This window comes from Bombyx mandarina, chromosome 05 (genome assembly GCF_030267445.1).
Source record: "Bombyx mandarina strain Sakado chromosome 05, ASM3026744v2".
Lineage (NCBI taxonomy): Eukaryota > Metazoa > Arthropoda > Insecta > Lepidoptera > Bombycidae > Bombyx > Bombyx mandarina.
In genome coordinates, this window is record NC_143212.1 from 15,090,181 (window position 1) to 15,106,487 (window position 16,307).

General features: G+C 36.9%; 1 protein-coding gene across 2 annotated transcripts in view; it reads left to right on the plus strand.

Moving 5' to 3' along the window:
- Rab6 (RAS oncogene family member Rab6) overlaps positions 1–16,307 on the plus strand; it is a 29,235-nt gene that overhangs the window by 1,704 nt on the left and 11,224 nt on the right. For both annotated transcript variants that reach the window (XM_028174188.2, XM_028174189.2), the window contains exons 3-4: positions 4,365–4,524; positions 15,097–15,302. In XM_028174188.2, the coding sequence (XP_028029989.1) occupies positions 4,365–4,524; positions 15,097–15,302 (366 nt within the window). The remainder of the gene's footprint in view (positions 1–4,364; positions 4,525–15,096; positions 15,303–16,307) is intronic.

Genomic DNA, 16,307 nt, shown 5'->3' on the forward strand with positions numbered 1-16,307 from the left:
CCCACAAAGATTCTCATCATTAACACCCCTGCAACTGGTGTAGGGAGTCCAACACTCATATAAATATAAGCCTATCCATTAAGTACATGTATTTTCTACACGGATACCAAGTTTCAAGTCCAACGGATGGATGGTTCAGTAGTTATAATGGAACATCAGTAAAAACCACAGTAAATTTATATATTAGTATAGATTAGCATCAACAATTCGATGTTTTTAATTAAACTCCAATTATGTTATTCCAATTTAAGTAGCGGTAGCATATTTTTTCCAAATTTTTATCTTTAAATGGCCCTCTCGTGAAGTTACAAAACTGTCTAAATGTTAAAACCAAATGGATTACGCGACATTTTTGTGTGTTAGCCATCGACATTTGGTTTGTAAAAGTGCCAACAAGAATTTTCCATTTTTACCATGGTGACATGAAAGTCAGCTGAAAAACAAGACAACAAGAACTTCTTGTCTTTGCCTATTTATAAATATTATTTTCCATTTACCTACTCTATGCTAGAAGTTTATTGTTGTTTTGGCTTAGCAATGGACACGACACCCTGTATTATTCAACATCGAATCCACACAAGGCATCCATAACTCTTCTAAGATCTCAGATAATACGAGTGCAGCATCCAGGAGCTACTGCTGCTATTTCTCTATCATCACCTCGATGTAACAATAGCCCCATCTATTTTCCTATCTAATTTGATAATTCCTAATCTCCTAGAGTGGTTACTACTTACTAAGATGTTGCTTTTTAATTCTGCACTATAAAGAAGATTTTTGGTATAATACGATTAAGCTTGTAAGTTATGTTTGTTTTGAAGTCGTCGTGGCCTAAGAGATAAGACGAATCCCGCAGGCGGGTACCAATTTTTCTAATGAAATACGTACTCAACAAATGTTCACGATTGACTTCCACAGTGAAGGAATAACATTGTGTAATTAAAGTGAAACCCGCAAAATTATAATTTGCGTAATTACTGGTGGTAGGACCTCTTGTGAGTCCGCGCGGGTAGGTACCACGACTCCGCCTATTTCTGCCGTGAAGCCGTAATGCGTATCTGTTTGAAGGGTGGGGCAGCCGTTGTAACTATACTGAGATCTTAGAACTTATATCTCAAGGTGGGTGGCGCATTTACGTTATTGATGTCTATGGGCTCCAGTAAACACTTAACACCAGGTGGGCTGTGAGCTCGACCACCCATCTAAGCAATAAAAAAAAAGTTTTAAAAGATGTGCGATGATGTATTGTTCAAAAAATGTTTTCATTGTGTTATTGACTCCCACGGCGAAGCCCCTCCCGAATTCATTGGTGTGCGAAAAAAGCATTTTAAAGTTAAATCACCGATATAAGATTCAGACCAATCTATAGCATCACATCAAAACACAATGATTACATCATCACCGTTAGTCATGCAAGCTCATGAATATTTAACATGATTATATTATTACAGAGCTTTTGTAACAGGTTTTTGCCACTAGAATGTAGACAATTTCACTTTTTACGATTTAGAAAGCAAATAGAAATGACCTTTCAAATTGAGCCCCAAGGGTTGTCTTCTAAGGTTATAATATATTCAGTCAGGGGTCTATAGAACGCCTCGTTGTACAGGGAAGGGTTGATGTACAAGACCGCACAGGAGGTCACCAATGCGGTGGACCGACCAAATTAAAACTGCAGTGGGAGGTCCCCTAAAAGAGTGCAGCAGAATGGGCTCGAATAGGGAGAGATGGCGGGACATCGTGAGACGCATCAAGTCTGCCTCTTCCAACACTACATCACGATCAGGACCACTCTGTCAAGAGTGATACGATTGAGAAGAATATTCAGTTAGGATATCATGGAAATATTGAATTGTTCATTCAGTGTATTACTTTAAAGCATTTGGAGATGGGAATCACCGTACTTTAAGTAATAAGATACGCGTAGAAACAATTCATATACATAACTGATAATTCGTCGACCTAAAATTAAACTTGCATCCCACTATGTTACTTCTGAGATCATTTACATCTGTGGTCCGTTGTCTTCGTGTCTTTCATGCGAAGTTTCAAGTTCAAGACAGATTGTGCCATTGCGTTCTTAGGCTTTCCGAAAGTTTGTCACAATATTATATAATATGCATAAACTAGCGACCCGCCCTCGCTTCGCTTAGGAAACTGTAATTTATTATTGATTTTTCCACTATTTAATGGATGTTATTATACATATAAACCTCTCACTTCAATCACTTTATCTTTTAAAAAAAAACCGCATCAAAATCCGTTGCGTAGTATTAGAGATATAAGCATACATAGGGATATAGGGACAGAGAAAGGGACTTTGTTTTATATTATGTAGTGATAGTGATGGTATGGCTACGTTTGTGTTTCTTTGAAACTGTATGGTCTTTTCCACCTACCTAGTCTGGTAGCCTAAGGGCTATTCCAGCTACGCTTGGACGGGTAGGTGAGCTCACGGGCTCATCCTGAGTAAAATTGCTAACACTAGCTCTAGCAACAACAGTGCTTCGCATTGGAATTGCGACCCACTGATAAGGTCCGGCGGGAAGCTATGTGGGCTAGTTCTTTAGTTAACTCTTCGTCGTAATATCGCGTCAGTTGGCTGGAACATCCCATATTGTAAATAGAATCAGCTTATCGGTGAATAAATTGAAATTTTGAAAATCATCAACAACTAGTGATCTTGAATATCAATAACTAAATTCACTTGGTATAGTTAATAGTTACAATTTGTTAAAATAAATTTCATCATTTTATAAGTTTGAGAACCGGGAAGTCTTTAGAAAATACATCAGCTACAAAGTCGTGTTTCTTATAAAGGGTTTTTACTTGATCTGAGAAATTTAATTAAATTAGTGTATCAGATTATTAGTTACAAATATACGACTCCGCATTTTTCATCCTACCCTTGCCTTTCTTGTAGTATCACTCAAATAAATGACAAAATTCTAGTTAATTAAAAAAATCATCTCAATATTACTACATATATTCTAGTTCTAAATCCTCTGGTTCTTGTACCTAAAAATGTGTGGCTAATTCTAAATTCATTATATTTTCCGTAGGCTTTGCTGAAGTTACGTGAAGTGATGTTTTACATACATTATACATTAATCGAATACCAATTAACTACTTACTTAAATATCATTGTGAAATGATTCCATTTTTGGTATAAAACAAACACGGTACACCTGTTTTAAAAAAAATACATTCAACTGACTTATAAATTCAATTAATGTTTCGTTATCTTTTGTCGATCGGTAATTGTGGCTCAACATGTCAGGGTTGATCTTATAAGATGGGCGTGTTTGTTTACGTATTTTTTTGTCTCAATGCGCTTCGGTAAGCGTGTTCTTTTTGAAATATTAATACCTATTTTATAGTTTTCTTGTCGTTTTGTTGCTGAATGATTTAATTTAATTCTTTGATTATACGAAAATTGAGAACTATATAGCCCGTACGTGGCAGGTCATTAAAATTAAGGAAATTGTTTGTCATTTTTTTTTATCTTAAACATAAGAAAGCACTTCAAATAATGGCTGTAAATTAGTTGATAGTGCTAAACGCTATTTCGTAATCTTTAATCTGACAACGATAATTTGAAATGTTTGTTTTTTTTTTGTCTAATTAAACCTTTCAATAGAAAGAACAATAAATACATAAGATTTTTGTAAAAACAAAACTGCACTATAAGATTTTGGAAGGATAACTGTTTTAATTGAACTGAGTTTTGAACAAAAATCATACTTGGTAATTTATTTACGCGTCTGTAAAATGAACTTCGCTGAGAGCCCAACTTACAGATTCTGCTAGAAGATGATTTCAATTTCATACGTTATGAGTGCGAAGGTCTAACAAGGAATAGAGACCTGGTGTTGGCTTAGTGATGGAACCGTATCTCCGAAAACTGTCCCGGACATTATGCATATGGTATTCGGTGATGAAGAGTAGATGTTAGTATTATGGGAAACAAACCTTAAGTGTGGCGTATTTTATGATGCCGACCCTCATCAAATAAATGTTATGATGTGAACTTACAATGGATCATTTGCTTTAGCTACTCTAATAGGACACAGACATGTACTATTTATTTATACTCGTTGTCCTCCCAATCTTCCGACTTCAGAGAACAGTGTGCTTAGTGCGAGTATTTTAACGTTCTCGATAGCGTAAAAGTTAACTCAAACTTGTATGCACTTGAAACAGCGCCCCTAGCGGTAAACGTAGGCAAACGTTCTATAAAAAATTGAGTTAACTTTTACGCTATCGAGACCGTTAAAAACACACCACCGTTTGCCTTTCCTGACGCGTTCGGTATTTATGGTTTGCGTTAATTATTTTAATTTCTTCTTTCTTTGTTTCGACAGGCAACAATTGGAATAGATTTTCTATCGAAGACTATGTACTTGGAAGACCGTACGGTGCGACTCCAGCTGTGGGACACTGCGGGCCAAGAGCGGTTCCGGTCCCTCATACCTTCATACATAAGAGATTCGACTGTGGCGGTTGTTGTTTATGATATCACTAGTGAGTATATATTTTATTATGACGTTATCTACAGAATTCGTTATTAGCTTTATTAGCTTTGATATGAAATTAAAACGATTGCTTAAGTAGTTAGGTCTCAAACCATGCTAATTTTGAGACATTGGGTTGTAGTCTCTATAGAAGCTAAATTATCGGGTATTGCATAATTTAATTACAGGAATAATGTTATTTACATTGTTGTTGTAACTTTTTTTTTATTTTTATTGCTAGATGGATGGACGAGCTCACAGATCACCTGGAGTTAAATTGTTACTGGAGCCCATAGACATCTACATCGTAAATGCACCACCCACCTTGAGATATAAGCTCTGAGGTCTCAAGTATAGTTACAACGGTTGTCTCGCCCTTCGAACCGAAACGCATGACTGCTTCACGGCAGAAATAGGCGGGGCGGTGGTACCTACCCGTGCAGACTCACGAGAGGTCATATTGACATTCTCTTCACAAATATTATCTACTACATATTTACTTCAAAGATCCTTTTGAACTTTCAATTTTCAACTGTTCATCATGTAATTACAAACAAAAAGCTCCATGATACATTAAGTATTGACATGAACTCATCTATTGGACATTAAACTATTTGTTATATTATATTTTCATAATTCCCATTTTTTTTATTGCCCTTGTAGGGAGACGAGCATACGGCTTATAATCTAGTGATGTGAATTTAACATTTTGATAAAAGCGTTACTGTTTTAAACGGAAGTAACGAAACAATTGAGCGGTATTTTGTGGTTTTTCAATACGAATATTATGATTTTTTCGTAATTATAAACGTAATTATTCTGCTTAAATATCAGCAGCATCAGCTGTTCCAATAACTTTCGTGTAGCTACCGACTGTTGTATAAATAACATAATGTAATATCTAAAGTGAAATATTTTAACGCTTCCACCATAAAATGTCTATTGATCCAGTCCAGCAACGTTTAACGTAATACGACATTTTATTCCGAACGCTTTTATACCACGACATTTTAATAATTCTAAATACGTTTGTGGAAGGCGTAACGAGTATAACGAATTAGCAGAGCTCATTTTGAGATGCGTAATTAAAGTTTCAACGTCTTTGCCACAACAGCTGTACATAATAATAAGTCGTCGTGGCCTAATAGATAAAACGCCCGGTGAATTCGTATCAGAGGCAACAGTGCCACTGTTCGAATCCCGCTGGCAGGTACCAATTTTACTAATAAAATTCGTATTTAACAAATGTTTACGATTATCTTCCACGGTGAAGGGATAACATTGTGTAATAAAAATCAAACCCGCAAATTTTTTGCATAATTACTGGTGGTAGGACATCTTGTGAGTCCGCACGAGTAACACTTTGCCGTGAAGCAGTAATGCGTTTCGGTTTGAAGGCTGGGGCAGCCGTTGTACTGTTAAAAGTGAGACCTTAAAACTCATATCTCAAGGTTGATGGCGGCATTTACGTTGTAGATGTGTATGGGCTCCGGTAACAATTTAACACTAGGTGGGCCGTGAGCTTGTCCACTCATCTAAGCAATAAAAAAAAACATGATTCCAACGGACACAGGCCAGTTGATATTTACTGATATTACATAAATCACAACTATACCCTTACCCCTCAAATCGGAAAGCATCACTGCTCCGGACAGTAACGAAACTAGTTCTCCATTCGCATTTGTAATTCATAACACACTACCTAACCTTAGCAGATTACCAGTAGTTTTTATTACCATAAAATCATTACGGTGCATTCTTAAAAGCGTCGTCATAATAGCATTTAAACTATCTAAAACAGCAGCCTTTTTTTTTGTGAACGTTAAATAAATAATAATGAACGGACGAGGAAACGAAATGAGTTTGGTTACATGACGCGGATTGCGCGATGCGAAACTCCTGAAACCGAAAGTGTGCCAATCGCCTCCTCAGCCAATCGCCGCCTCAAGGTTCTGAATTCAGGTGTTTCTCTACACTGTTATCGATATTCGTATCATGTCATCAATTGTTCAGTGTCCGTTAAAATCACTTTCACGGCTAGACGTCGTGTTTATTATTTTCATTTTAGTAATGTAACACAGAGTACTTTTCCCGTGGTCACTCACTCATGATTTTATTGTTACTAGAGGTCCAGCAGTAGTCGAAATTCGACTATAATTAATTGGAATTGTAAGTTTCTACACTATTATGATTGTATTTTATACTTCTATAATCACAAATTTCGCCAAGGCTACACTATAAAAAATATTAACAAAGACATACAATATTTAATCTATTCTCAATTTGACAACAGACGTCAAGAACAAAAGTTTGATAATAAATAGTATGCATGCGTATGTGCGTCAAATACACGGTATGTAGTGTGTGTAATGTTTTCTTTATTGATTTAATGTATCTTTTATGCCTTATTTTAAAAAAATATTATCACTGTGCACTTCTTCTCTATATACTCTATAAGTGTGGCAATTTCATACTCCTCCATCATCATCATCATCATCATCAACAGCCCACAGTCGTCCACTGCTGGACATAGGCCTCTCCCAATCTACACTACTGAGCCCGGTCTGCTGCTCTCCTCATCCACTTCTTGCCGGCCACCGTGCGGAGGTCATAGCACCATACTCCTCCGTTCGCGCAATTTTCGTAAAAAGAGATACAAAGTTTTTGCTTCACGTATTAATATATAGATTTATCGAAATTAATATCATCTTCTATATCGTTCCCTCACTACTGAGGATCGCGACCACGCGTGACGTTCTTGCCCTCTATGCGACCCGCAATTATGAGCTTCTCTAATTCATGTCTGGGAGACCGCACATCAGTATCCGAAGAAGCTCATAACACGTTCCCGGCAGATGGAAGAGAGCCTTTTTTGAATGTCTAGCTCCCTTTAGAATGGACTCTTTAGTTCTCATGGAAGTTCTCATGAAATGAATGTAGGGTATATGATAAATACCACACTGAATTGCTCGCCGGATCGTCTCGGCGGGTCGCGATTTTGATCCGGTGGTTTTTTTTTTATTATTGCCGTATAGGCAGACGAGCATACGGCCCACCTGATGGTGAGTGGTTACCGTCGCTCATGGACGTCAGTAATGCCAGGGGCAAGGCCAAGCCGCTGCCTACCGTTTAATATTCTCCGCGAGCCTCGTTTGAAGAAGGACATGTCATAGCGCTCGGGAAACACCGTGGAGGGGAGCTCATTCCATAGCCGGATGGTACGTGGCAAAAAAGATCTCTGGAAACGCACTGTGGATGAACGTAGTGGCTCCAGCTAGTATGGATGAACTCTACTCCGGTGGCGGGCGGTGCGATGGTAAAAACGAGATGTCGGTATCATCTCGAACAATTTCTCAGAGCACTCCCCATGGAACATACGGTACAGAATACAGAGGGAACCGAAGTCCCTCCGCAGACCCAGAGGTTCCAAACGATCCGTGAGAATAGGATTATCGACAATCCGAATGGCCCTCTGTAGATTCAGCGAAGTACTGCTCTGGTAAGGATCAGTGTTAGCAATTCCGGTTGAGCCCGTGAGCTCACTTACTGGTTCGTGCGTAGTTGGAATAGCTCATTAAGTTACAAACGATTCGGTAGGATAAAGAACGATATAAACAATAATTGATAATTACTGACGTTGACATTGCACACATATACAAAAAATATTGTCTTGAATCTTACCGGTTTGCTCGACTTGGGGTTTCATCTTCACAAAGACGTCCTCTTCCCTTCAATTAAGTTTGGCTATTTTTTAACGTCGATGACCTTTAAATCAAAATTAATTTTATCAAATCTCTTTAATTATCAGTTTAATTAACTAAAATATTTTTGTTGTGTAATCAAGTCATCGGCCCTAGTATCCAGATCGACATGTGTGGTGATATCGTAGAGTATAAAATAATTCGTTACTGAGGATTTTGTATGTCGTCAAATTTTAAATATTAATAATTTTATTCTGGCGTTATTGTCGTTATGCTATTTCCGGCGTCACTATTATTTGTCAGTTTTCGTGATCTACGCGATATTAGACTTACCTTACTGGTGGTAGGACCTCTTGTGAGTCCGCGCGGGTGGGTACCACCACCCTGCCTATTTCTGCCGTGAAGCAGTAATGCGTTTCGGTTTGAAGGGTGGGGCAGCCGTCGTTACTATACTTGAGACCTTAGAACTTGTATCTCAAAGGTGGGTGGCGCATTTACGTTGTGGATGTCTATGGGCTCCAGTAAGCACTTAACATCAGGTGGGCTGTGAGCTCGTCCAACCATCTAAGCAATAAATAAATAAAAAAAAAAAGACTAAGGGTAGATTTAATTCAGCCTATGACTCGCGAAAACTGATGAAAACACTATATTAATTATATGTATAAACGTTCTATAAGCCTTCTTTGTGTGATGAGATGTTAGTGGTAATATTTAGTTGGCATTGGCTTCTTTATTTTGTCTCGTTGGTCTGAATAGGCCATTCTCATTCTTAACGCTTCGTGTTTAGGTTGTTCCCGTTTCGATATACTTCAACTGTCCACATAATATAATCTCTTTTCATCCGGAAGGCTATTGATACGGTTGATAAATTCATATTGGGGATATTTTTAGCAAAGAAGGAAGGATATTGATTTGGTTTTTAGAAGATGTACCTATTCGGAAAAGTAATTTATACTTTGAAAACGACTTAACATATGTGACAATACAAGTGCCCATGGACTTCAGCAATGCCAGGGGCAGAGCCAAACCTACCGCGATCTGTTTATCAATAGGCAGTGTTTTTTCCCGAGTTTTTGCCAACCGTTTTTTTTTTGTTTTGAAGCTCTTACGAGTAGCAAGCTTTAGTGTTAACAATAAAAAAATCGCAATTCTTTTTCTTACCTGTACAAGAAAAAATGTTATTAACAAAACAAAAGAGAAAATATGATATTTAAATTGAATCTAAATCCTGAGGTAGTGTTCGTAAATTTCGTTATACACAAAGTTATAAATAACACAAAGTATATTGCTATATAAAAATAAATAATATACCCCGTCAAGTCGAAATTACTGAATTCGGGCGGAAAAGCGGACTTTGTAAAGTACCTCCTTTCAAAATGAACTTTCAGGTCGCTTATTTTATAGCTACGCTCCGTTGTACAAAGCCCTAATCAATCCAATATGTCTGACAATTTTGTTAGAGAAAAATCAACCTTAGAGCCTTTGGGGGTATAGCCTATATTTGAGTGTAGCCAATATTCTCTCACAGACAAATATTTGTTCCACAAATGCCTTGTTGCTTTGTAGACCTTGGGTTAGTCTTGTTACTATTAGTTCTGAGCCTGATGTCTCTAAAATGTTTAAACATTTTGGTTTTAGAAAGATTCAAATCATAAGAATAGTCAGAAAATAATTAGTAGTTTTTTATGTTATTATTACTTCTGATAAATTTAATTGTAGCGACCAAATCTACAACCCTCGCGGTTCTTACTAACGTAATCCGGATTTCTCAGTCCTCGCAAAGGATTTATTATTCTGCCAATTTCTAAGGATTTTTTGTATTTTTGTTACCCATAGACATCGCAGTGCTCGTAAAAATTAGAAAGCAGACGCCAGAATAATCGTTAAAGGTCATCTTTTGTACGATTTAATGTGTATACGGTATTTTATGTTAGTACAAGATCTGTATGACATTTTTCATTGTATTTCGGGCCCTTTAACTTTTTTTTTTTAACGCTGGCGAATCCATTTTGTCATACCCGGTCAACGGGGTTAACGGACCGGGTATGTCGGACTCAGACACCTCCAGAGAGGAAGAGGGAGACGAGGAAGGCCAAGGTCCTCCACCTTCTCCAATTCCTCGCAGGACACTACGCCTTGAAAGAAGCGCGCGAGGTGCTCACTCCGCTAAACCAGGGCACTTAAACCCTAGTGCCCTGTAACACGAGTTTTTCGTTTAGATCTATTGAAGATTTGCCAAGTATTAATACGATAAATATGAAATATATTTCCACGACCGCAAGCAAATTAGGTCGAGTTCAAATTACTGTTATGTCGCGGTTTATTACGATGCCTATATTACACCATGCATTATTTAATAGTAAAGACAATAATATACATGTAAACAATCTGGAGGTAAAATCGGAGTAATAGTTATATACTTCGTCGTATGTGAGGCGAGAAGGCATGAAACGACATATATGTAGATTAGTTAAATTTTAGGGTAGTTAACATTTGTCTATATATTATTTTTAATAATTTATAATTTTCATAATTAATTTATTTATTATAAAAAAAAGAACACAATATTCCTAACCTAAAAGTACATGTTATTATCCGCAACATGCTTCGTCAGATTACAGAAATAAAGTTATCAGCAACATGCTTCGTCAAAGCGAAAACTATATATTATGTGTTTTGTTCTCTTTGTGTTTCTACAAGATTTTTACAATTGCTGCTGGCACTCCCGGTAAGGTTTCTTTCATAGTTCTATAAGCTTAGGATAAGTGGTATGCGAGATGTTTTAAAACATTAATTCCAATATAATATTTTTTTCGGAATTTCATATTTTGTATCAATTGGAACTAGAGAATACTACAACAATTTATTTGGATATATGGTGCCGGTAATTTTTTGGACGGGAAACGGATTAAGAAATTAATAATTGTTTTTCATACAAATAGCGAAGCGTGACCGGATTTCACTGCTAACTATTTAAAAAAAAACAACAAAATAATGATTCGTTAACGCGCAAATTCAATAACTTCCGTTATTTTTCATTATGCACGTTTTAAATATTTGCTGTAAAATGAATATCGCCTAAATTCGGCATCGGTATACAAATCGATTACTTTAATATGAGGCAAATTGAATTTGATTTGCTTGAATCGGGATAGATTACTTTATTAGCAATGTTTTACTTCTAAGTTTTATTATTGCCCAAGAACAACAGGCGATCTCACAGCCCATCTCTTCGTACTGAGATAGCGGTACTTATAGACACCATAGAAAATGGCTTAAGACGTGGAAATCTCAATTGTATTGTGTAAGGGATTTTCAAACCGGAACCCATAAATAGGATGGGATGATGACGGCTAATGGCTGGGTAAATTATGTAATTTCTGAATAAATTTAGTAAGATTTAAAACTTTTCAAGTTTGTTATACAATATCTAAAGGCCACTAACTGTCAACTTTAATTATCCATCTAGAGGCTGTGTCAAACGTGTTGCATCCTAGAGAACTGACAGCTCACCCAGCCACAGCCATATGATTAAGTTTCAGTGCCCATGTTTTTGTGCTTTTAGTAGGTTTCGTTGCTATGCTTAGTGGCGTGAAATTGGCCTATGCCAGTTAAGCTAAGGCTAAGTCACTGTTGGACTGTTATAGACTGATGATGATGATGAGATTCTGTTGCATTATCCTAAACATCTCCGATCTCTGATACGGTATTCAATAATTAAGCTGGTCATTTGTAATACTATCGAATTTAGGATAATTTCACATTAAATAACAACAAGTAAATGTTTTTGTTAATAGTGAAAAGCCAAACTGAATAATTATTTTTATCATTAATATCTATAAATTCGAAATTTACAAGTCCAGATAACATGATAAAGAGATTAAAACTGGGTGAATTGCTCGTAAAACTAAACGGAGTCGAAAGTCTAAGGGTTGTAGTAATGTATATTTACGTTTTTTTTTTCGATACATTAAATTTAGATTTATGGCCGGATTATGGAAAGGACAGAAACGAGCACCGGAATAATTATTTACGAACTTTTTATTAGCTTGGTGGGACAGACGCGCTCACTGTTCCGCGGGACATGTTGTCTATGGATTACTGGGGATCATTCACGTTGTAAAATGATGGCGCAACACAGATTTGATATTTAATAACATTTCAATTTCTTTTGCAAAAGATTTACAATAACAGTTATCAATAAAAAATATACATCCCTAAAACTTCTTTTTTCCTACCTACCTAAGCTGGTAGCCTTTAGAGGCTATTTTCCAGCTTAACCGAGCGAGTAGGTGAGCTCACGGGGCTCTAACCTTGCTGGAGGACGTTGCTAACACTAGCCCTAGTAAGAGCAGTGCTTCGCAGAATCTCCCACCGGATCGGAAACGCGATCTACTGAGAAGATCTGGCGAGAAACTCAGTGGGTTGTGTCTATGAGTTAATTTACTCACCGAAATCTTCGTCGCAAGCGACGGCTTCGACGGGAATGGGGACCGGTGCTTGAGGTACCTAAAAACACCGTTAACGGATCGGAAGGATCCGAAATAACGTGCTTAGGGCGACGTCGACTGTTTACCATTCGGTCCGCAGGATCGAGTACGTATTTACCAGCGGCCACGACAAGAGGGTTTTCGTGTCGTCCCTAAAACTGATACAAAAGATTTCATTTATACCAGGAATAAAAAAAGATTATGTTACTAACTCGTAAGGACGCGCAATACACGCAAGGACCCGGACGGGGGTGTTTATATTGAGACACATGAAGAATGTGCTTCGCGATAGGAAACTGTTGATAATCGAACGTGTCAGGCGTGGTTTCTCAAAAGACGCCGTGGCTAATGTGATTTTAGGGATCAGAGATGCACTCAACTCCCACTTGTCCTAGCAGGAGGGCCATCTGCTCTGCAAAAAAATTACAATTGTATCCGAATGAGTCGTTTCTCTCGATATGAAACAAACACCTTGTGTTATGTCGAATGTATAATGAGTATCGACTTTATTTGAAGGTTTTCTGGTTTCAATAACACAGTCAATATTGTAATCCGATATTTCAGTAAGTGCGAGTATCATTGTGGCACAACTTATTGTGTATACAGTGCTCATGGTTTTTTTTTCTTTAACTTCCTTATTTGAAATAACAGATATTTAGGTTTCTGTAATTCCATTTTATTCTTGTTGGAATATAAAAAGAAATTTGTATGCATTTTTTTTTGTACATCTGTACGTTTGTGCACGAAACTAGCTGAATCGATTAGAAAGTAATTTTCAGTGATGTTTGAAATAATCTCGGGCTAGCATTTATTGTTGTGTTTTTTTTCTAATGTGCGCTAAGGCGTGTTATAAAGTGTGATTGTAATGTAAAGTTTTTGCTAGTTTGCACTATGATAGCGATGCGCTTAAACCTGGTCTTTTCAGTTTCTTCTTCTCCTTATCTCTCACATTATGTGAGGTCGGCTCAGCATGTTCTCTTATCGTGCTGCATAGGGATCTGCCATGAGTTTTAAGACCGTCCGCCTCTCTGACATTAACATACCCTTGGGTATCTTCGATAGTATATCCTTTAAAATATGCCATAGGGAGGGCCTTTAAAGGTCTTTATCTTTTTACTGCATATTGTCATTTTGTTTGAATCGTTTCTATTGTAATATCAATTGCTGGTTCATTGGTATAAAAAAGATTTTTCAATTCTTAAATATGAAATAGACATGTCCGCTGAGTTGATTTCTGTTCTGAAATTTTGATCTTCAATAAGAATTGTCAATGCCATCCAAATTTGATTTAAAAATATTGGATTCAATTAAATTGATGCATAAATATGTTAATTAAATTCCCAGGATGTGAATGCATGGTGATCAAATGGGATAAATATTTTTTATGATTGATTTAATCGCCCTGCAGAAATACAGTTATTACGGTCTAATCTTGCGTTTGTACTTTCATTCTATAAATTTATTATTCTTTATTGCGCACAGTCTTCTTATTAAAGTGATATAAATATTACTTGACAAAGGCGACATTAACTTATTGAGTAGCTTTCGTTCAGCCCAATATGTAGAAAGCTACAGAGTCATAGAAGGGGAAAGCTTACAAAAACCTATTACCAATGTACGTATTATTATTATAGCTGTATGATCATATTATGTACACTAGATGATGACCGAGCTTTGCTCGTTTTTTTTTTTTGATAACGCCATCTTGTTGTGTCTTTGAAGCGGCTAGTTGCCCTTAATTAAGAAAAAATTGTATTATTATGCGCCAATAGATGTCGGGAAGAGTTGATTATTGAAAACACGAATAAAACAACATTTTCTTTCTTATACCTTTAAACGAGCAATTCTTGTATATCAATATATATAATCTGAATCTCGGAAACGGCTCCAACGATTTTCATAAAATTTAGTATACAGGGGATTTCGGGGGCGATAAATCGATCTAGCTACGATTTATTTTAAGAAAATGTTGTTTTATTCGTTTTTTCAATAATCAACTCTTCCCGACATCTATTGGCGAATAATAATACTATACTAACCGCTTTAAAGACAACAAGATGGCGTTATCAAAAAAAAAAACGAGCAAAGCTCGGTCATCATCTAGTATATTAATATACAAGAATTGCTCGTTTAAAGGTATAAGATAAAGAAACAGAAATAATAAATGAAAATATAAAGAAGAAGAAGGAAGAAAAAATATTTTATTTCAATAATTCATTTTACAATTTATCGTTTAAGTAGTCCATGACCTTAAAAACTTACCGACCTCCGAAATTAAGAGAGTCTGAGCTCAAATAGTGAAAGAAGATTGTGCATTACCGAAAACCCAAGAGCTCCATTATCCACAGACGTATCACTGACTAAGCTATAATATTGGTTATCAATTTTCAGACGCGAACTCATTCCACCAGACTTCGAAATGGATCGACGACGTTCGCACGGAGCGTGGTTCTGACGTCATCATCATGTTGGTCGGCAACAAGACCGATCTCTCAGACAAGAGGCAGGTCTCGACCGAGGAAGGCGACAAGAAGGCCAAGGAACTGAACGTGATGTTCATAGAGACAAGCGCCAAAGCTGGTTACAATGTTAAACAGGTATTATATTAACGCTTTTACACTAGGGTACAGTAGGTAATAATATATTAACGCTTTTACATTAGGGTACAATAGTTGCGTGAAACTGGCAATATCTCTGGTAACATTGCGTGCAGTAAGGCGCATGTCCTTACGGATCCATCAGATCCAATAACCGTTGCATTGGACGCCTGTAGCTTTAGCATTAAGAGCAGGAACTCCGATAACCGTACTCGGCAAAGAGTTCGACGTGCAACCTAACCTGAAAATCAGCCTGGGTAGCAATTTTCAACTCAAATTGGTTAGCAAATTTCACCCCTCCTGGCTGAGCCCTTGCTCGCCCATCTGTCCTGGTGAAACTAGAAAGGCCTCCGGGCCAGTAGTCATCTTTTAATCATAAAAAAAAGTTTTAGTAAGGAAATATGTCGACGGATTGGTTCTTAGATTTTTGAATCACCGGATCACAACTTGGTACAAAAAGTTTACTATATGAGACTCAAATATGCCAGAGATAAAGGTCCGAGCTGGGCAACTATAACGAAATACTGTAGCTTTGTTTGATTTGGCTCACCGTTCTATGTAATCAACAAGGTTTGCGTGATCCCGTCTCAATAAAAACTTAAAGCAAATTTAAAAAAAATTAAAATCGACTTATATATCAGTTGTAGAATCAATTAGAAATTATAAACTATACTAATATTATAAAGCTGAAGAGTTTCCTGATAACCTATTTATTGAGGAAGGCTATAGGCTATATAAAATCACGGTAAGACCAATACAAGTGGAGCACCAATAAAGAATGTTTCAAAATAGGGGCTTAAATAGCTCCATAACATTCTATAATTCAAAAATATTTTCACTTTCTACGTAAAGGAAGTGGGAGTAAAATTTAGCGTTATGCCAAAATAACTATTCCGCGCGGACGGAGTTGCGGGCAAAAGCTAGTTTATGTATATAAGGAATAGTACGTGCGCATTTCCCGATCCACTAACGGTGCTTTTAAGTATCTCAAGCGCCGGTCATCGC